At 39.6% G+C, this 22,219-nt stretch overlaps 1 protein-coding gene across 7 annotated transcripts in view; it reads left to right on the top strand.

The window, feature by feature from the left end:
- Positions 1-5,404: 5,404 nt before the first annotated feature.
- The window catches only part of DCLK2 (doublecortin like kinase 2), an 85,542-nt gene continuing 68,727 nt past the window's right edge, over positions 5,405-22,219 (top strand). For 6 of the 7 annotated variants that reach the window (XR_003535748.1, XR_003535747.1, XM_027692693.1 and 3 more), the window contains exons 1-2: positions 5,970-6,384; positions 17,519-17,853. Coding sequence is in view for 4 of the 7 variants with exons in the window: in XM_027692693.1 (XP_027548494.1) it covers positions 5,970-6,384; positions 17,519-17,853 (750 nt within the window). In the remaining 3 variants the exon portion in view is untranslated. Of the gene's footprint in view, positions 6,385-17,518; positions 17,854-22,219 lie in introns of all 7 variants that reach the window. The other variant, XR_003535749.1, reaches the window with a different exon arrangement.

Here is a 22,219-nt window from a genome sequence, read left to right as displayed (position 1 = left end):
AATAGGAGTGTAGATGAGAGAATTCTATGTAGTTGACTTTGATTCCTTAACCATCATATTATAAAATTCTATTTTTTTCAGAAATTACTTGAGTAGTTCATTTGTTTCAAAATACGTACTGTTTCATTGTTGTTTTCATCTCTAGTTTCCATATTTTGTCAGGTATGGAGCAGCAGTGAACTTTAGACATCTTCACTGAAGTAGCTGTCTCAGAAAGCACATTAAGTTTTCATTTTTTAAATTATATTGGTAATTCATTATAACTATTGGTAATTCAAATAACTGTTGGCAGTGATCTTTGAAAAACTTACTGTAATCTTCTCTTCATAAGTTATTTAACATGGGAAATAACATAATTCTTCAGGTTTTTTTTTTAAGATCCTATATTCGACTAATCATACTTTTAAGTAAGACAACAGATTAAATGATCTATTTAACCCTTGATCATAGATTGTTCAATCAGACTTACAGCAACTATCCAGACAGCCATTTCTATTGGAAATATAGAATTGTGACGTCTTGTATTGAAAGAGTAACAGATGGAATTAAAATCATTTATAATTATACAGAAATGATGATGGGGTACCAGCGAAAAAGCAATAGATATGTTTTAAAAACCCAGTGACTTCTTTTTTAAATTATCTAGAAAAAAAATAGATGGGTAAAAGAGGCATTTCTTTGTCTGTAAATCATGCCTTTTTCCTCTTCAAATTATCTATTTGTTTAATCTATTTTTATTCAGTTACAGTGGTATGAGATGGTTGGAATTTGCCATATGCAAAGCCTAAATGAGTCAAACAAGTCAACGTAGCCATCTTGAATTGTTGGCAAAAAAGCGAAATTCACAACTAGCTTGCAATGTAGATTCATTAGCAAAGACATACAATTCGTAGGCCTTCTAATGCCTCCTCCTTTTTAGGCTTTCAGCTGTGTATCTTATAAGATTTGATTTGGAAACTTCTGTTTCACTTTCTGTAACACCTGGAGAATCTGATGGAAAAGGAACATGAATACCTTTATATAATCCACCAGTAAAGGCATTGGGAGTTGGGCATTTATTTATATCATAGACACTCATACTCAATTTATTTAATGTGGACATTTCTGATCCAATATGAGTGGGTGATCAGTTAGGAACTGATTTTTACTGGAGTGCAGAAAGACTAAAGCATGTCCCCAAGTGCCACATCTACACATCTTTTAAATACCTCCAGGAATGGTGATTCCACCATTTCCCCAGGCAGCCTGTTCCAATGCTTGACAACCCTTTTGGTGAAGAATTTTTTCTTAGTATCCAATCTAAACCTTTCCTGGTGCAACTGCAACTTGAGGCCATTTCCTCTTGTCCTATCACATGGGAAGAAGGGACTGACCCCCACCTTGCTACAACCTCCTTTCAGGCCATTGTAGAGAGCTATAAGGTCCCCCCTGAGCCTCCTTTTCTCCAGGCTAAACACTCCCAGCTCCCTCAGCTGCTCCTGATCAGACTTGTGCTCCAGTCCCTTCCCCAGCTCTGTTGCCCTTCTCTGGACCTGCTCCAGCACCTCAATGTCTTTCCTGTAGTGAGGGTCCCAAACTGAACACAGGATTTGAGGTGTGGGCTCACCATTGCCAAGTACAGGGGGTCAATCAATGCCTTGGTCCTGCTGGCCATATTATTTCTTATATAAACCAGGATGCCATTGGCCTTCCTGGCCACCTGGCCACACTGCCATCTCACCAAGGACTGAAGATCCTTCTTATGCCACCTATGATGAAATATTTCTCTGCTACTTGGTCGAGTTGCTTAAATTTTTGGTTTCCCATTTTATATATCTATAAAGTAGGGCAGAGCATCTCACAGGGGTGCTGAGAGATTTTAATGTATAAATATTTTAAAAGCATTTTAACATTCACAATTGAAAACAAATCATTGCAAATAAACATCTAATTGTTTAAATACACAAATTTGGTGTCTTTAGTGTGGCAAGTAAATATTTTGTTATTCCAATAATGTTTTTCATATAGCAAATCTTGATTCAACAGACTTTTATGGTGTTTTTTTCATTTCTTCAGCAACATTAGGCATTATCATTTCCAAGATGAAATCGATGGGCTAAATGAAAAGGTCAGATATATGATTGCTTTTCTAAAACCATCCAGTGTAAACTCTGATTCTGAACTGAATTTCACCTATCAATCCTATTAAATGTGCTACATGACTTGAATTTCACTGATTACAAGCAGGAAGGTAGGGAGTTCAGGTAACAGAAGAAGAAAAGACATCGCATGTGATGGCAAAGTTTTCTTCATTTCCTTTTGGAAATTTCTTACAGGTCTTGCTTATTTCAAAGCAAAAAATCAACCAACCAACCAAACCACATAGGAGGCCTTCTAGGTGCAGGAAGAGATTTAAACAAAGAATTCATTATGCTTACCACAATAAAGCAAAAAAACCAAACAAAGACAGGTGGGAGAACTGATTAATTAGATGGACATGAAACCTGGAAGCTCTATTCTTTTCAAATAGGAAACGTACGTTTATAGAATAAGAATATCACAAGAATGAACGATAATCACATTTTTATGGTGTTTGGAGATTTATGTTAATAAGCAAGGTATCATTTATACATGTAACATTGCTTGCTGTTAAGTGAACTACTAATTGTCAACTCTATTTTGGAAGAAGATAATGGGAATGCATAGCTCAGTTCCATACAGAACTGCATGTTAATCACACTAAATTTCTAATGTATAACAACAAATGTCATCCAGCTGCATATGGGATTAGTTTGGGTTTTTATTCCTCATCTTTGAAAGTCTTTTAAATCCTCCCTGTTTGACTACAGATAACTCCCTAGGGGAAATAAGGCTGCAAGGAAAAGGCAAAGCATACACACAAATGGAAGCACTGTGAACCATTCTTAATGGGGGCTTGCAGAGCTTATTAAAAATACACACAACATCTGAGGAGAACCTAAAAAGAAAGAGCACAAGTTGTAGGACCATGTTTGAGGTGTCACCAGGCATTTCCTTGGCGGTTACACATGCAGATCTAACTGTAACCTCTCTGCAAACAGTCTCTTAATATAGAAGTAGTTCAGTTTTACAGGCCAGAAGTCAATTTCATATTTATATGCTCCATAAAAAACAGTTGCTGTACAGACTTTGAAAACTCTGTAGTAGGAATTCCCTTTGATGAGGAGAGAGAATTTTCCTGGTAAAAGCTGAAGAATTCCCTTTTAGTTTTACTTTACCAGAGGTTGTATAAAATTCCATTCCTTCTATCCCATCTCTAGCCAGAGAGTTCAGAAGTCAGAGCAAGTCCTGCACATGACACATCCTACCACCCAGCAAAACAACTTGAAATCAAAGAAATGCTTACCCTGGCACTGAATTCTCCAACCTAAATGCAGTTATAGACACAGTTAGTATATTAAATTCACACACACACACACATATGTATATATATATTTTACATTTTATTCAGCAGGAGACCTCTACACATAGTTGAGCACTATACTGAGGTCAGTAGGCAATAGTTAAGAGCTGGGAGCAGACAGAAGGTGTGTACAAGGGGGGATTAAACTTCCATGAGCTTTTGTGGTCTGCTTCTGAGCAAATTGAAAAAGGTTAGTCCAAATAACCTTCAGCTGAGGTTTGAACTAAGTAATGTGACTTGTTCTGCAAAGGCTCATGTAGTGTGGTACCATTTGGAAAAAAATACAGCCTCACAGCTAAGACCAATACACTTTGGAGACAAGTTACACAAGTGAGTTTGAACTTTGTCTGTGTAACTTTGCCTGCAAACAGGATGAGAAACCATTTCAAAACCAGTCTAGAAAGTTGATTCCTACAATTTTGTGGCTGCTGGGTCTTGGTTCCTAGGCAAGACCTGCATATCTAATCTTCGTAGGTGTATTCATTCCCTGATGTAACAAAATTCCCCCCTCATTCTGTTCCTTTTCTTGATTTTACCACTGGAGAAGATAATCCAGCACCATGGCTTACCACTTCTTTTTGCTTGTGAATGTTTCCAAGCATCGCATAAGTTGGCACTTCAATAAAAAGTGAAATTCACAGATGTTTTCCATGTATTGTGTTTAGGAATATTGTAGCTAGTTGTTTGATCTACTTTGTAAGAAGCCTAGTAATAATAGTGAGACAGTGCTTGATTTTATTGGTATTTCTAAACATAAAAAGTGTACCACCCTCAGAAGTGTGGTAAAGAATATTGGGCAAAAGAGCAGAAGAATATTGGGCAAAAGAGCAGAAACTGTGACCACCTGTAATGGTATAACACAACTGGAACCTTCCAATGCAAGACCTAAAAAAAAATGAAAACCTGTAGGTAGTTGTAAATGCCTTCTATGTTTTTTTTCGTAATCGTTATGCCAAGAAAATATATTCTGTATTAGTTGAATATAAGTAAAAGAAAAATGAGATTGCATCTATTTCAATGCATTTGTTGGCAATTTCTACCAAAAGTGAATTTGACTTGAGCAACCTTGGGAGCACTGATAAGATCCCTGGGGAAGTCATGAACTGTGGGCTGCAGTACATTTGGGAGGTTTAGACTGTATGAATGGGGTTATTTGGTTTCTCAGAACGCATCAGTGGCGTGCACAAATGCAAAAGGATAATCAAAGAATGATAGAATCACAGAACGGTTTGGGTTGGAAGAGACCTTAAAGATGATCTAGTTCCAACTCCTCTGTCACGGGCAGGTGCACCTTTCAGTGGACCAGGTGGCTCAAAGCCCCATCCAGCCTGGCCTTGAATACTTTCAGGGATAAAACAACCACAACTTCTCTGGGCAACCTGTTCCAGGGCCCCACCACCCTCGCAGTAAAAAATTTCGCCCTAATACTTAATCTACACCCAGTATCTTTCAGTATGAAGCCATTATCCCATGACCTATCATTACGCGCCCTTGTGAAACAGTTTCTGCATTCGGCAAATGACAGGGATGCGTCATTTTCGTCCCAGGGGATGTATTTTAGGCAGAAGGCCATACAGAAAGAGCCCTAGGGGCATTTTTAGCGTTTTAACCTAGTGACTGAGCCCAAGCGAAGCCAGGAGAGAGCCGGCAGGCAGCTCCGCTGGTGCGCCTGTGGGGGTGTCCATGGACCGCTCCCGCCAGAGTCGCCGCGAGAAGGGCAGCGCTGCCCCTGCGGAAAAGCTGCTCCTCCAAATTCGTTCTTCTTCCCTAGAAGAACCCCCTTTTCCATCCCGCTTCACCCCCACAAGCCTCTCCCACCCCTCCCTGCGCCCGATCCCGCCGCCGCGGACGGCACCGCCCCCGCGCCGGACGCGGAGCCGAGATGGCGCCGCCCCCGCGCCCGCCCGGCTCGGGGGCCCGGCGGGAGCCCCGCCCGCTCCAGCGCCAGCTCCCGTTCCACCGCCAGCGGCCGGGCCGCCAGCGCGCTCTTCCCGCAGGATCCGCTGCGGCTGTTTCCCTTCCGAGGCGGGCGACAGCAGCGCCCTTGCCCGCCGAGGAGCCGGCGGGGCTGCGCCGCTCCCCGCGCCGACTGGCGGTCCCGGTGCCCCCGCGCCAGGACCGGAGCCAGGAGCAGCGCCGGAGCTGGCGGCATAGGCGCTCCGGCCCCGGCCACCGCTGCCCGGCGGAGCCAGCAGGGGAAAGGCTGCGGAGGGTACCCGAGCATTGTGCGAGCCTGCATGGGCACGGCGCGGGGGCGCGGCCGCGGGGCTCCCCCGAGCCTCTCGCTCCCCTCCCGGCATCGCCTGTAGTCGGGAGGTGCCGTGCCGGGGCATGAGGGATGCTTTTGTGCGCGGCGGCGGGCGCAGCAGCGGGTAGCGGCGGCTGCGGTTGCGGGGCGGGTCGGGCGCCGCGCTCACCCGCAGCCCTCCCGGCGAGCGGGGCCGGGCGCGATGCTGAATTAGGCGGCCGGAGCCCTTGCGAGCGCGGGGGGCAGGCGTAGCAGCCAGTAGCGGAGAGCCGGGAGGGGCGGGCAGGCAGCTCTCTCCCCATGGCGAGCAACCGGAGCATCGAGCTGGAGCACTTCGAGGAGCGGGACAAGCGGCAGCAGCGCTCCGGGCCGCGGCGCGGCGGCTCCGGGTCCGGCGGCGGCGCGGGGCCGAGGGGCAATGGGCTGGTGCCCAGCCCGGCGCACAGCGCACACTGCAGCCTCTACCGGACCCGCACCCTGCAGGCGCTCAGCTCGGAGAAGAAGGCGCGCAAAGCCCGCTTCTACCGCAACGGGGACAGGTACTTCAAGGGCTTGGTGTACGCCATCTCCCCCGACCGCTTCCGCTCCTTCGACGCCCTCCTGGTGGAGCTCACCCGCTCCCTGTCGGACAACGTGAACCTGCCCCAAGGGGTCCGCACCATCTACACTATCGATGGCAGCCAGAAGCTCACCAGCCTGGACGAGCTGGTGGAAGGTGAGGGGGCATGGCTAAGTCCGGCAAGAGGCGGCCGTGGGACATGGTGGTGGGGTGCAGGCACTCCCTGGGGTGAGCTTTCCTGTCGCTGTCTGGATCAAAGCTGAGATGGTGCCTTGCTGAAAATTGGCAGCCACAGAACCCTTGTGGGCAAGTGGCATGGGTTGCCCACTGCTTTGAGGGGCAGTAGGCCTCGTTTTCCCGATGTGGACCGTCCACTTCTCCAGTAACCCCGAGGATTGCTGTCTGCATGTGCAGGGGTTGACTCCAGTGGTAGTTAAGCAGCAGGTGCCCTTTTCATCTGCAAGAACTGTAGTAAAGTTCTTGGCTACTTTCCATTTGTAAGAGAGGGACATCCTGTAATTTAAGTCTCTAAGTGTCATTGTTGATTCACAGTGGCTTAAGCTTTCCAAGAGAAAGCCCCAGTGCTGTAAAAAGGTATTTACACCCTACCACATATTAAAACTAACAGGTGTAAAGTCCTATTTTCAAATGAGATCAGAGTCCATGGTAATACAGGGAATTACCTACCTTGTCTGACTTTCCAAAATCATGTTAGAGAATCTGATGTATTTGAGAATTGTTCCTAAGTAGCTTTTGATAATGGGACTTAGCTGCTAAGGTTATGTGGACCTTGTAAATCTGATCAGAGCAGCACTTGACTGTCTCAAAATGGGGCCAGAAGTACTGTTTTCAGAATGAAACATAAGCCCCTTGTTTGTAAGGAATGATAATTCTTGGAATGAGGGGCAGAATTCTTCAATGTTTTCACATGCTGTCTTAAAATGAAAATACAGTTTAAGCTCAGCATTACGTGCTTTTCAAATGCATTGGTTATGTTGTGCACACTGTGAGGTTCACAATCAGTTTGCACTTGATGGTTGTCCTCAGGTATTTAATATATCAACCACTGCAGTCTTTGACCCAGTGACTCTGTATGGCAGGTGTAGCTGATTTGCATTAATAAAGAAGTAAGATTTGTAGACCTTCTAATGCAGCCTGCTTGTTGGGCTTTCAGCTGTGTATCCTTTAAGCTTTGATTTGGAAACTTCCCTTTTCAAAGCAATGCTGAATCACACCTGGAGAATTGATGGGAAAGGGAACCTGAAGACCTTTTTATGATCCACCAGCAAAGGCACTGGGAGTTAGGAACCAGCCACTCCACAACATGGAGAAGAAAGGGAGAGCTTACAGCATTTGCTGCATCAACTGGGTCTCCCTCAAAAAGGATACACATGAAAGTGCATTTCATAATAGTAATAGTGCCTGAGGGCTTTCCCCATTATCTGGTCTACCATTAGGCTGTTCCACAGTGAAAACGGAGGAAATGTGAAGTGATTGCAGAGTGAAATGCTGACCCTGTGATGATAAAAGAAATGAAATAATTTTTTTTTCATGATTTGGTGGTTAATTTAGACATACCTAACAAAAAATACGAGGTGCTGAAGTGGTGATGGTAGTGAAAGGAAATGAAACAGAAATCAGATAAACTAGTGACAACTTGGGCTGACTTTTGAAATGTTGCAGTGGAAACGATACCAAGCTTTTTATGACAAAATTACTTGCTGGTCAACAGTATAAATACAGTGTATAATCTCACAACATTAAGTTAATACTGAAAGCAAAACCTACTTGTTTTCTCTTCAAATGTTTATTGAAAGCATAACCTTTGCCATGTCTCTTCACTGGAAGAATAAAGCAAAATAAATGTCACAATCAAAATGCCACTTCCATGCTTTCTCAATGAAATAAAAGTGGGAAAAAAAGAGTCCCAATTACTTAGCCATCTATCCATGACCAATACAACTTTCAGCAATCTTAAGAAAATCCTACAGCATCATAATTGGATTAGTATGTTCTCCCATTAGCTTACTAAAAATTTCACCAGTGTAAGTCTAATGACCACACAGAGAAAGGAAAGTATATACTGAAAGGAAAGCAAACAAATAGTGATTCCATCATTCCTTGAAATTGTCTGAGCTCCTTGCCAACTGTTTTGTTCTTGAGATGCTGGAAGAGATTTGGTTTGTTTTTATTTTCTTTATTTCTTGTAGTTACAGCACAGCAGGCTTGAATTTCTGCTCTAGAATAAATACTTGAACATAGGTGTTATCCTAAAGCTCGAACTGCAGTAGCATCAGAAGTAGTTTTGAATGGTGTTTTGCTGTATTGCTTTTTAGTTTTTCCAGAAAGGAAAATAAAATTAAAGTGCTGTAGTGTGTGCCAGCTACAGGCTGAACACCAGAGGGAACAGGGCTGTGTGATGCAATACCTCACTGACTGGTCAGTTGGCACATTATCAGTGTTGTTGAACTGGGACATGGAGTCTCAGCAGTTCAGGTACAGTAGTGACAGATCTATGAAGTGAGCAGAGGGTGAGCACTCAGCAATCTTGCCAAGCCAACAAGATCTACATTAAACCTCCCTCAGCTTGAACATGTGGGTGTAGCTCTTGGACATTGGCATGCCCCAGTGAAGGCAAGTTCTTTAAGGCTTATTTGCCATTTATCAGGTTAGTATCTGTCAGGGATATAAAAGGCTGGCAAGATCAAATTCTGTATCATAATGATCCAAACTAGCTGAATTGAGTCACTGTTGAATGTTTTTTGGAGATTGGCTAGATTTGGCAATCTGTTTTACTGGTTATCAATTTAAGAGAAAAATAGCTAATGCATAGATATACTGAGGATTAGTCAGTTAAAAATTTGACCAGATCATGTTTATTAGTCAAAAATAGAAGCTGTATTGTAAGCATATTGCTTGTCCTAACTGGATGTGACAATCAAAAAAGTGTGCTCTGCTGGACCAGCCTTAGGCAAATATAATTTATATTCCCAGCCCCTGTAGATTAGGAAACATTATGGCTCATGAGTTTGACAGTTTTCACTGATCTTGGAAAGGGAGGAGGGAAGAATTTCATTGTCTGCTTCTGGTCTGTTTGAGCAGGCAGATCCAAAGAGAGAATGGGGGTTGGGACTATCAGGACTTTCTTATGTTTTTTTTTCTTTCAGCTTTACTCTCAGACATTATATTACTGTTTAGTTTAGAATAGGAGATTCCATGTGTAATTTTAGATTTGCTCTTCAGTAGCAAAAATGGAATAGTAGATGGATTATTATTTTCTGTCAGAGTTAATTATTTGTCTGTATCCTTCTGTTTTCCTTTAAAATGCAAGCTTCCTAAAGCATGATACAATGGTAATAGAACGATGTAGGTTTTTAGTCCTATGGCAATGTGTTTTACATGGATGTCAGTCATGTTCTGTCTCACTATTCTTTGTTTTCATTGTCTTGTTAGTGGAAGACGGGGAATCTTGATTGTAAAGGTCAGCTACGAAGTTGGGAGTTATTGTTGGATTTTGGTAGAGGAAACCAAGTGTAGACTCTATTACTGGCAAGAAAAGTTGTATTGATTTTGCATGTGATAGGGAATCTTTCACATTCCCTAGGTAGGAAACATTGCTAAGAGTCTTTGTTCTTTCTATGACAATGCTTAATTAATACAGTCCTTTATAAAATGTCAGTAGTGTTGCCTGCACAGTTGTGCACACAGTCAACAGGCATCTCTAGGGAAATCTTTGGGCAGGAGGTGGGAAGGATCTGAGCGGGGCAGTCCTTGTGCATGGCTAGGACATGTAGTACAGGGCAATATCTGATTTATAGAAATGAGCTCTGCCTCACTAATACAGAGTAAGAGAATGTTTTTGGAACGAGATATTGAACAATCCAAGTTTTTACTGCCTTAGATCATTGTTGTTGTTACTGCATACTACATTTTAATCCTGCGTAAGTATCTGTGATTCTAGCCAATGTGCACTGTTATATTAGGTCAAGAATATATTTTCTCTTGTCAGGACAAGCATATGGTAACACAGAGAAGGGAGTTTTTACTTTTGCTTCTTTCAGGTGGTGTTATTACCTTCCTGTGCTAAAGCCAGAAGCTGTAATACTTTAAAAAAGAGGCAAATGTAGCAGTTTGAACAAAGAAGGGTAAAAACGGAGGATAAAAGAAGGATTAAAAAAAGATTAAAAACATATGCTTCCATGTCTATGTTCAAATCACTGTAGTTACCCAGTTCTGGAGCAACAGGGTGTGGATGTGAAATACAGATGAAATTGTTGGTTAACTTCCCATCTGCAAAATAAAATAATTCTACCACTTTGCATCTCTTAGTTTCAGGGGTGGGGGAAATGTAACTTCCTGGAAAAGAGTTATTTATTTACTGTGGAGAACACACATGCTATTAGGTGGGTTTGATACCAGGTGGCATTGACTGTCTTTTGAAAGCTTTTACCCTGCCTGAGCAGGGGGTTGAACTTCCAGAGGTTCTTTTCAACCTCAGCTGTTCTGTGATTCTGTGAAAGCCTGTGGGAAGCTGTCATCTGAACCTCTTGTCTAAATAAAGTCAAAAGAGAAGTAGTAGCAGTTAGTCATCTGCTAAAATCCTGGGTTGTCATCCCAGGTTTTAAAAAGTGCATGGGGAACTTCAGATGCTGTAGATGAGGAAAGATCGTGATTTATACAGGGTTATTGGAGGTGATGTGAAAGTGTATTGTGAGAAACTGATGAGGAGGGAAGTTGCTCAAAGGAAGGAAGGAAAGAGAAATAACCTAATCCTTCATAAAAGGGGTTGTTTTATTTTTAGATCAGTCATTTTATACGTGCCATAAATATACTGTTCTGGAATTCTGCTTGGCTTTGTGTTACAGAACACAAAAAGGGTACTCTGCTGTGTCTCCTAAAGTTAGAAAGTGGATGAGTTTTTAAGTAAGCAAAATAGTATTTATGCAACTGATGATCTATGGCTAATGGTTGGTCAGACTGACCAAGGTAGTCTTGTTTTCTCTTTTATCCATTCTCTGTGTTTATCATCTGTATTTTCCTGTTGTGAGGGAATGGCAAGTGTTATGTTTAGATTGTTAGCTCTCTGAAACTGGACAGTGTGCTTAAACCATATACACAGCACACACAGGTCTTGCTTCATGGATAGTGTATCTGGTTATTAATGTAGTACAGATAAATTATTTAGAGGCAGGTAGTGTTTCCTTGTTAATAGGCAATGTTTCATGTCTTCTAGTTGATTTTCTAAAGTTAATAAGACTTAGAAGTAGACTTATTCCATTTGTGGATTATTTTGTGACCCAAAATATCAGCAGATGTTACTCCTCTTTAAGTGAGCATATGCCCTATTTGAGGAATTTTTGGTGGTAGGAGGATTTCTTCATGGAAGAATTGGCACTTTTAGATTGCTCAGGTACTGTCACAAAGCACTGGATGGATGGCACATAAACTCTGATATTATAATGTGAACTTATAAGGAGATTTTCTTCTGCCAAAACTGCTCTCTAGCCTGGTTAAGCTTTCTGCTGTAGAATAGTTTGGCTGGGCTCAAGAGCCCCAGATGTAACCTACGTCTGTAATTCTTGCTTTTTTTTCCTGCATTTAAATAAAAAGAAGAAAGCGTAGCCTAATAGATCTTTCTACTTCATTAGCCTATAGTTTATTTCTTTACCTGTAAATCTCAATGTAATATTAGTAACTAAGTTTGTGATCTGACCTAAAACTTAGGGAGCTGATTCATGTTAATGCTAATGTTGTAAGCTAAAGACATGGTATTTATTTTCAGTAATGTAACTGATGTGACTATGTGCTAGTTAAAGCAAGTATGCAAATTGCAATATTTTAAGTGGAAAGTGGGCCTTCAAACCATAAAATTGACCATATTGAAGTCAGCAATGTAAATATTTGAAGTATTTATTTATGGCTCTTTTTGGATTTGTGTCAACTTTCTAGGGCTGGTAGATTTACAGCTGAAAAAAAAAGAAAACCTACAGCCTGATCAAAATGCCACTGAAGTCTCAGAAAAGATTTTCTTCGTGATGGGATGATATGTATTTAGGTTAGACACATGAAAAAGCTCATTCAGGGTGGTCAGTGAAACAGTCAAACTTATTTATGTGATTTTTAACTGTAAAGGTGTCTGTTACTTTGTTAATAATATTTGATATCAATTTTCTTGGTTCAAACACCACCCCCCCAAAAGAAGTACCACGTGTTATATTTTACAAATACTGGTTTTCTGGAAGATTGTGCAGATTATCAGAAGTGTGTATTTATACATGAATTAATGCCAGGCAGATTTAAAATCAGGTCTTACATTAAAGCTGTGAGGAAATATTGGTTATAATATTGCATTTTCAGGTTTTTACCTACAAAATATAATGTAAAAGAGAGATAATACTCTTACAAATGACTTAGTGTTTCTTCTAAACAAACATACATAAATGCATTTTCTACTTTGGAGGATGACTAAAATAATTTAAACAATAGGACAAGATTCAAAAATTAATGCCTGCTTACTGAGGGGTGGTGTTTTCCCAGGCATTTTGAATGCACCATTCTGTAGGAAAGTTTCCTGTTGTTAACTTTATATGTGCGATTTAAATTACCCCTGCCATTTTTTTTCTTCTGTTGAATAATCAATTGTAGGCCCCTGTTAAACCAAACAAATCAATGTTTAACTCATTCCTAGAAAACCATTTTTTATCCATAGAGAAGCAGTTGGCTTCCAAATCATATTCCATTTCTTTCTTCTTTTGGTATTTTGCAAGGTTTTCAGTAGAACGTAGAAAGTGTGGGTGAAGTCCTGGCTGTGGTGAAATCATTAGAAGTTTAAGTAGTAAAAACTTCATCCTTTGTCTTTTAAGTCATGAACCAAGCAGTGAATGTGTTTTCTCACTTACAGTCCTTGCTCTAGTCCTGCCATATGTGCCTGCCTTGCACATGTAGTAGTAAAATCTGTTTTCCATGTAAAACCTGTGTCACTAAGTTTATTTATATGACTGGTGTATGAAAGCAGGCGTGGAATTTAAAACACTTACTAAACAATCTGTAATATATTACACATCTCAAGTAATTAGGCATTCCCATGTCTGCCAATTGTAGGAAATCTAACAATCCATTTTGCCAGATTTTTCTCTTTTTTTAAGCTAAAATAGTTCGTGCTTCAACTTAAGGCTTGGCTAAATGCGATTGAAACAAATAATTTGATATTTATTCTTTTAAGGTATTACATTGTTTTAAGTTGAAAGGACTTCCTAGGTTTTGTTTGCCAGAAAAAAGGAAATCATGGCCTCTGCTTAAAGGAAAAGTAATAGCAAGAAAAATTGCAGATTTTTTTCTGCTTTGCAACCTATTGAGATAATCAAGAAAGTATTTTATTCATACATCAAGCAAGGGAACTAGTAGAGGTCAAAGAGTTTTACACTATTTAAAAGAAATAAAAATCCTTTTGGATTAATATTGACCAAAAATTTTGTAACAGAGTGTTGTAGTACAGCTGTGAGAGATAATAGATCACATTCCATGATAGTAAAAAGATGCTCCTTTTAGGATTATGAGTCCATAAAAACCAAAGCCAGCATAGCATATTGAAACTCTTCTGTGGTAAATCCTCTAGCAAAGGGACCTTTGGTTCTCTACCCATACTTCTTTATTTAAAGCAATTGATTTATTTCAAGTTTGAGAGCCTGTTTCTGAATAGCTTTAATTCTGATTTTTTTTTTACTTTGTTAATTTAAACTTCAGCCTGAGGTTTAACTTTGAATTACCTTGTGTGCATTTGTTGGGTTTTTTTGTGATTTGGTTTTGTTTTTTTTCAATGGCCTTGGAATTGCATTGTTTATGAGTTGGAAAGGATAATTCTGAACATGCTCAATGATAGTCCGTTCTGAGGTACTTTGTAGAGTTTATTTAAAACACTTTTGCACACAGCTGGGCAGGCTGTACTGAAGAGGTTACTCTGAAGTAAAAGGTGACTTCATGTGCTAAAACTAATGTAAAGTCTTTAAGATGCTATGGGCACTCAGCATGTTCAGAGATGTATTTGCAGGTATAGGATGCTGTCAAGTTTATTTATGTATAAATTATTACCGGAGTATGATTGAATATTACCAAAGTCTTATGCAGATCAATAAACTTCAAAGCAAGTGCTCAGGGACTTTACATGGTTGAATATCTGATATTATGCACGCATAGTAATGATTAAATTACCTTCTGTTCATTTAAATAATAATTGGCATTCTTAACAAACACACGAACACAAAACCAAATCACTCACTAGGTGCATCCATAAAAAGTTTAGCATGGGAAAAAAATGTCCTAAGACTTTGTGCTGGTTTTGACTGGGATAGAGTTAATTATTTTTGTAGTAGCTAGGATGGGCTATGTTTTGGATTTGTGCTGGAAACAGTGTTGATAACACAGGGATGTTTTTGTTATTGCTGAGCAGTGCTTACACAGAGCCAAGGCCTTTTCTGCTTCTCACACCATCCCACCAGTGGGTAGGCTCAGAGGAAATGAATCTGGTAGAGGACACAACTGGGACAACTGACCCAAGGGATATTCCAGACCATATGACTTCATACTCAGCATATAAATCTGGGGGAAGAAGAAAGAAGAGTTCAGAGTTACAGTGTTTGTCTTCCCAAGTCACTGTTACACATGATGGAGCCCGGCTTTCCTGGAGATGGCTGCACACTTGCCTGCCCATGGGAGGTGGTGAATGAACTCCTTGTTTTACTTGACTTGCAGGCATGGCTTTTGCTTTACCTATTAAACTGTCTCTATTTCAACCTCTGAGTTTTGTTTTACCCTTCTGATTTTCTCTTTTTTGTCCCACCGAGAGGAGTGAGCGAGCAGCTGTGATGCTTAGTTGCCATCTGGGGTTAAACCCTGCCGGGGTTCTATGTCATACAGTAAAGTAGTTGTAGAGGGGAGAATAACACAATGACCACCAGGTATAATTAGAAAATCTGTTGGCATGAATTAGAACTACCAGCTTCTTTGAGATGCTTCTTATTTGGTAGCACTGTGTTTAGAGAAGGACAACTTCATGGCTTATTAGAAACTGTTCCGAAAACAAGTGTAGCCTTTTGAATCTAGAGGATGCAGAGGGAGAAACCTTTGTTTCCTATTGTAGCTGAGCTGCTGTAACAAAACTTGAATATCTCATGCTATTTTGCAGTAACAGGATAGATGAGTGAAACAGCTGTCAAAAGAGAACTGTGAACATCTTTAGCATGATAGGATAACTTAGTTTGGAAGGGACTTTCTGAAGTCATCTCGTCCAATGTCTTGCTCAGAGCAGGTCTGGTAAAATGAGATTGCTTGGAGGTTTGTTACAACTTAGCATGCAGCTCAGGGGCAGCATAGGCTTCTAGACCACCACAGTCTTTACAAAGCTGTGTGAAGCTTGGGGTTGTTTTTTCCCTCTACTTATAAATTAGTGCTAGTGTGCATGCAGCATGCAGCTCCTGTTCAAGGGGTTTACGGGGTGAAAACATCTCCTCTCTTTTGGCTAATTTTTTGGGGAAAGAGGAGTCTGGTTTTACCCCTATTGGTTTCTGTTTTGTGCACCACTTGATCTACAAATATGAGGAGGAATGATGGGGATGAGTGAAGAGGAAGAATACAGACAAGGCAGTGGCATCCACAGAACCTCACACCAAATTTTTTCTTAATGCTTCAGTGGAGTGCAGTCCCAGTGATGTTTGTGGAGGCAGAACTGGCTGCCAGACTTTCCCAAACCAATTCATTGCTAACTTGACTTCAGTATAGTCTGTATTCTTTCAAATACAGCAAGTAGACTTTCAAGAAGGTCTAAATACAAGATAAATTAGAAAGCAGTGTAATTAGTATTGGAAAAGGAATAGAAAGGTCTTTCAGCTCACAGTAATTCTTCAGGGCTTTGAAAGTAGTTTAACATCTTGCTTTTAGAATAAGCTATACAACTTCTAAGATAAATCAGCTCTCCAAACTAGAGTTCAGAAAGTAAAAGTACTGTTTTAAAGTTTTCTAGTATGTATCTAAACATGGGTATACATTTTGTGAGTCGTACAATACTGTCCAGTAGATGTATGTTTACTCTTGACTTGTCTTGCTCTGTATGTAAGAGGTGAGTTTAGTTTGTTCCACCAGTGACCTCGAGTGTGTAACTTTAATCTTAGAACAGGCTAAGCTTTTTAAGATATAGGTAGTTCTTCTGCCTGGAGGAGTGATGTATTCTGTCAATTTGGAATGCTTAACCTTTCATCCTTCTGGCAAAGCTCTCCCTCTTTGAGAAAGTCTTGGGATGTCATTTGGTGACACCCTAAGGATATGCTTTGCATAAATAACCCAGACTTTAAGATGTTCTTTGTCATGGTTTACATCTTGAATACTGCTGTCAGATGTTACGAGTTATGGAAAACAACAAGCAGCAGTTTGAAAACTGCCCTTTTCTTTCCTTTTTTTTTTTTTTTAATTATCTTCCAGCCTTGCATTCTGTCAAGAAATGGAGAAGAGTAACCAGTTTTAAGTCTGCATCATGACTGGTGCCACTAATAATTTGATATGAAGGTGTGCATTACTAACCTGTGATAACGGGTTTTTTTGTCCTGTGACCTCCCTTTTATGACTTCAGCAGTGCAGACTTTGAATTAGATAAGAAATTAAAAATGGGGAAGTGTAGATGTCCTATTTTACTCCTATAGGCTCAAAGACTCATTTGTGGCCTCAACAGGTGTTTGTAGATCTAAAAAATCCTGAAGTGAACACATTTCGACAGTGTATCCTTGGTAGAAAGGCAGCAAGTCCTGGTAGATTAATGTGTCTTTCAGGGTGAGGATCTTGAGATGCTTGGATTTTATTCTGTTAAAAGTTGCTATTTTTAAGATAAACATATATATGTGTGTACATATGACTGAGGAACATAAAGGGAAGGACCTGCATATTTGCTATAGGAAAATGCTTTTAATGTTGTGTTGTTAACTCAAGTAGTTTAAGCATTTGTAAAATTACTCAGAATCCAAAAGAAACGTGAAATATCTTCAATCTCCTCATTACCCCTTACTATTTTTTTATTTTATTTCTTAACCAGAGGCCTTTTGCAACCTGTTGAAACCACTCCATGAGAGTATTGTTTGGGTGGAAAGCTCCGATAATTTACAGTCCTATATTTAATATGACCTGTAGTTGAAATACAGGAAAATCACTCCTGAAAAATTTGGGTGTTTTTTTTTATTTGTTTGTTTTCAGATTGACAAAAAGTAGTTGCAAACCTCCTTAAATTGTGCAAATGTCATCTTCTTTTCAGGTGAAAGTTATGTGTGTGCATCCAATGAACCATATCGCAAAGTTGATTACACCAAGAACGTCAATCCGAACTGGTGTGTGAACATAAGGACTGGATCCAGTCGATCCTTGACATCTTTGACATCCACAAAGAGTGAAGTGAAGGAGAGTAAAGATTTCATTAAACCCAAATTAGTGACTGTTATTAGGAGTGGAGTAAAACCACGTAAAGCTGTGAGAATTCTGCTGAATAAGAAGACTGCTCACTCCTTTGAACAGGTCTTGAATGACATCACCGAAGCCATTAAATTAGACTCGGGTGTAGTCAAGAGACTTTGTACACTGGACGGAAAGCAGGTAGGAGAATAAACTGCTGTGACCATCTAATAGCTGTGAGTTAATCTAAGCTGCTTTGTTTTCGTAATTTGAATTCTTGTTACTGTACATGCTTTAACCTGCGTCTGAATAAGGACCGTTAGAAAACATCAACTTTAAAAAATTGTGTTAAAATATTAGTATATACAACAAAATTAGAATTGTATGTAATGCAAAATAAGTTGATCGTTATATTCTAAGTAAAAAAAATATTTTTATGCTAACCCTGTTACATTGCTAAAAAAAGTACCTGTTGCTTTAGTAATACAATTTATTTGAAACATTTGAAAGGAAACTTTTTAAAATACTTCTGTGTTCTCAGAAGCAGAGTCCTGTTTTCAGACTACTACATAGTGCTGACTGGTAGAAGAAAAATATTGATGCCTCCTTCCATTTCACTTCCATAGATTGCTACTCAAGTAGCAGTAACTGACATGATCTAAGGTCAAGAATTTTATCTGAAATGAATAATTCTGGGAGGGTGGTGACATCTCTGCAACTTTCTTTTTTGCGTTTAATTTTACCACTGCAAAAACATGCTGCCAGGATTAATGATGTGGTAGGTCAGTATTCTCCTGCAGAAATACAGAGGATTGGCCCACAAAATGTTCTGCTGCACCAATTTAAAGTGTCAGGGATATATTTGCTGTTGGTCAGTCAGGTTAATGACTCAGCCCTTCATGGAACAGGACTTTGATACTTGACACTTTTATTTGACACTGATTTGACAGCATTGTGATTTTAGTAATAGAGCAACACAGGCTGCAAAGCAGATCACATTTGGTATTGGGTACCTGGATTATTGTCCTGGTGACTAAATATTAGTATCCCTGCTCATTCAACAGGTATTTCTGTACACTTGCATGCCTATATATTTGCATGGACTATTTGTAGAAGTTTCAGTTGTATTCAGAAATGTGGGAATTTTTATTGTCAAGGTTTTTATAATGGTTGTAATCCTACAGACTGCTTTAAAAGCACTTTTTTGTGGTGCGGGTTACTAGGAAATGTATTGCAGAACAAGTGCACTTAGATGGCCTCGATATGAGGTCTGTCTCTGGTTATGTTCTGTGTGCTTGGACACACTTCTTATAATTAAATACATGAAAAGAATAACTTCTGGATTTTGGTAATAAATGTAGCAAGGCAAATGCATCACTGAGACTGTTGATTTCAGTACTTGGTGGCAGCACTATAATGTGCTCTTTAGGTCTTCTAATAGGTTTGATTTTAAATGAGGTTTGTTAATGCTACTTCATAAGACAGAATCCTTCCTAGGAACATCTGAAATGTTTTGCAGTCATGTTTAATTCAATTCATAATAAAATGGTTTTGAGGATATTTATTATGCAGTAATTAGTCTCTTCTGGCCATGAAGTCCTCTGTTACTGTCTTGGATAAGATGCTTTTAGTCTTCTCAAACAAGTCAGGAAAGGAAACTCAGTTCACATTCACTTCTTCTTTTACATTGTTAATACAGTAGAAGTTAACTGATCTGCATTGATGTCGAAGATGCTGTAGCGCTTCAGAGAACAATAAAAATAATTAACATTAAATCTCACATATATTGCTTGCATGTTACCATCACTCATGGTGGATAATGTCTTCAGTCCATAGTGAGGATGACCAATCACTGGTTATACTCCAAAATAAAATTCCTAATTGCTGCAGTACCTCCTCCTGCCTTTCTCTGGTAAAGGCAATAATCCAACTTGGACTGCGGATGTAGAAGTGTTCTCAAGCAGGATTGAGAAATCCCTAGTTCTCACTGGGAACAGCCTGCAAATAGCTGTTCCTTACAGCTGACTCTCTGTGTAAACACTTTCAGCAGTAGTAGAAGTAGTGAATAAATGTGGAGACCTCCCTTCCATTTGGAAGAAGGGCCTTTTGCTTTACCGTAGACTTTGGGAAGGAGCCTTTGCTTGCACAACCATAGTGAAATTGTGTTTTGAGTGGTCATGAAACGTAGTGCCCCAGAGAGAAGACCTATGGCTTTAAACACCCTTACAAAAAAGCCTTCTAGTGCATATCTGGAAAGATGGAGAGTTCTGGGTTTTTTTGTTTGTTTCTTTTTCCCCAAAGTGAAGGGCTGACCCCAGTTTGAGGCTGTAGGGTGTTTTTTTTAATTTGTTTGTTCATTGCTGGTATATGTAGAGGTTGGTGCCCAGGGGCTTTTTGGGGTTTGGCACATGAAAAGTTGCTTTGCTGCCAGTTACCAATTGGTGGAAATTTCTGAGCCTATTTTCTCTAATGCAGTAATTGCTTATTCTTCTAAATGTGCTAGGGAGGCAGATCTTTTATGTTTGTTGTAGTATTGGCACAGCTTGAAAGGCAACCATTAAAAAAAAGGCATTTTGTAAATGGCTGTGTTCCTGTAAATGTTGCTCTTGTGTTCTCATGGGTTTGACTTTTTTCTTCTCCCTGCTCCTTCATGTTTTTATCTCTGTGGAAATACTTTTTTTTTTTGTAGTGAATAGATTTAGGTTGTATTTTCTGTTTAATATGGAAGTGGCCCTGAAATTCAGGTGTTTAAAACATGCATGTATAAAATTCATATCCTTTTACAAGGGAATGTGTTGTTCTGTTAACTTATGGGGTGATTTTGTATTCCAATAGAAGTATTTAACACGTGTAGTAAGAAATGATGATGAAATCAATGATCTCTGAAGAGGTCTTTCTAAGCAGTACAACAGAAAGGATGTCCTCAAAATAGTTTTTATTTACCCTTCTGACTTCATTAAATCTTGACTGTAACAACATCTTGATGATAGTAATGATACAGAGAATAACATCCGAGTTGGATATTTTCCTTGATTATTGTGTGTGAAGGCAGACAATTATCTAGCTTTTAATTGTAAGATTTTATAATATTTACAAGGTTTCCTTTTATCTTCAGTTTCAATATACTGTAACTTATTAGTTACATAGTGCTTTGTAGCCTCAAGTACAGATTTATTTTTTAACTATGTTGATGCAACGCTGACTTTTAACTTTCAAGCTATTGAGGAACCAACTTCTTTTACCTCCCAAGACTTTTTTGAGGGTTTCTATGTGAGAAAAAATATTTCTATCAAAGTAACTAGGCTTTAACTTTGCAGTGCAGGCTTCTGCTATTCCAGTCTTTGTGCTTTTGACATTGAGGTTTGCCTAATATATTTGCTTGACCGAAGTGTTTTCCTTACTTGGCTGCGTTTTTCCTGGAATCTGTCACTATCCTACTGTGAAGCAAGGACACTGAGACTGAACCTTCTCCAGTTGGGAAGTTAACCATTTGTTTACCCTGAAGAGAATGAAGGGCTTCTTTCGTGCTAAACAAGTTTCAAGCTTCAGTCATTGCAAAGTGTGAGGTGGCAACTTAGTGGTAAATTACCTGCACTAGTTGTTTAAAAGCATTTATTATATTGGGGGAGGGGGAGGGGAAATTTCCTGTGAGAAGCTCACAAAAAACCATGCAGAACTCTGAAGCATGTTATTTGACACACAATAGAAAATTAAATTTTCACATTTTTTAGGCTTGCAATGTGTTGCAGTTTGATGGATTAATATCCGTAACAGAATTGAAAAGGTGGATGAGCCACCTTTTCTGTACTCCATTCCCAAAATAGTGAGAATGCACTACAGATAAGCCTTAGTTTGAAGGTCTTTTTTGGTGGGCCGTAGGTATGATGGTGACTGTCTCTGAAATGAAAAGCTCCCCAGTTTTCTGTTAATGAGGTTTTTTTATAAAGTGCTAATGAAAGTAAATAGGTAATTGAAGAAAATAGATACTACGTGTGGGTGTATTTATCAGACTCATCATGCTCTCCTCTCTGTAATTTTTTTATTTTCCACTGGGAGATTTGAAACTTCTTAGTAGAGAGGATGGTTTCTGTACACTGAATTTTATATTTACTTTGCTGTTAATATGCCCATCATAGAGAGGAGAAACCAAAACAAGGGATGAGCAGGAGAAATTTCATTTATTAGTATAACAGATACTCCCCATATTCTTGATTCAGTTCTTTTGGCACATAGCCTTCAGTCATTCAGATCTGCACATTTCCATTAATACAGTATTTTTGCTGTAGTCTTAATCTCAGTGAGATCTGACTGTTTAGTACTGGGACAAGTTTTAGAACATGTGAATTTTGTTTTTTCTCAGTTTTGCAGTTTTGTATGTGAAGTCATATTGTATGAGATGATTTTTTAAAAATAATTTTATTGCAGTTAAATAAGTGGTTTTAGCAAATATTTCCCTTTAGTTTAGTTCTCTCCTACTTAAGGAGGAGGTTCCTTAAGAAACCTGGCTCTAGGTGTTGTGTACTATTTTATTTTTATTTAATCTTATGTCATGTAATTGTCCTGTTAC

The sequence above is a fragment of the Neopelma chrysocephalum genome, unplaced genomic scaffold (genome assembly GCF_003984885.1).
Source record: "Neopelma chrysocephalum unplaced genomic scaffold, ASM398488v2 Primary Assembly neopelma1_88, whole genome shotgun sequence".
Taxonomy (NCBI): Eukaryota; Metazoa; Chordata; class Aves; order Passeriformes; family Pipridae; genus Neopelma; species Neopelma chrysocephalum.
The sequence above is the reverse complement of the archived record's forward strand: the minus strand, read 5'-3'. Positions and strand labels throughout refer to the sequence as shown.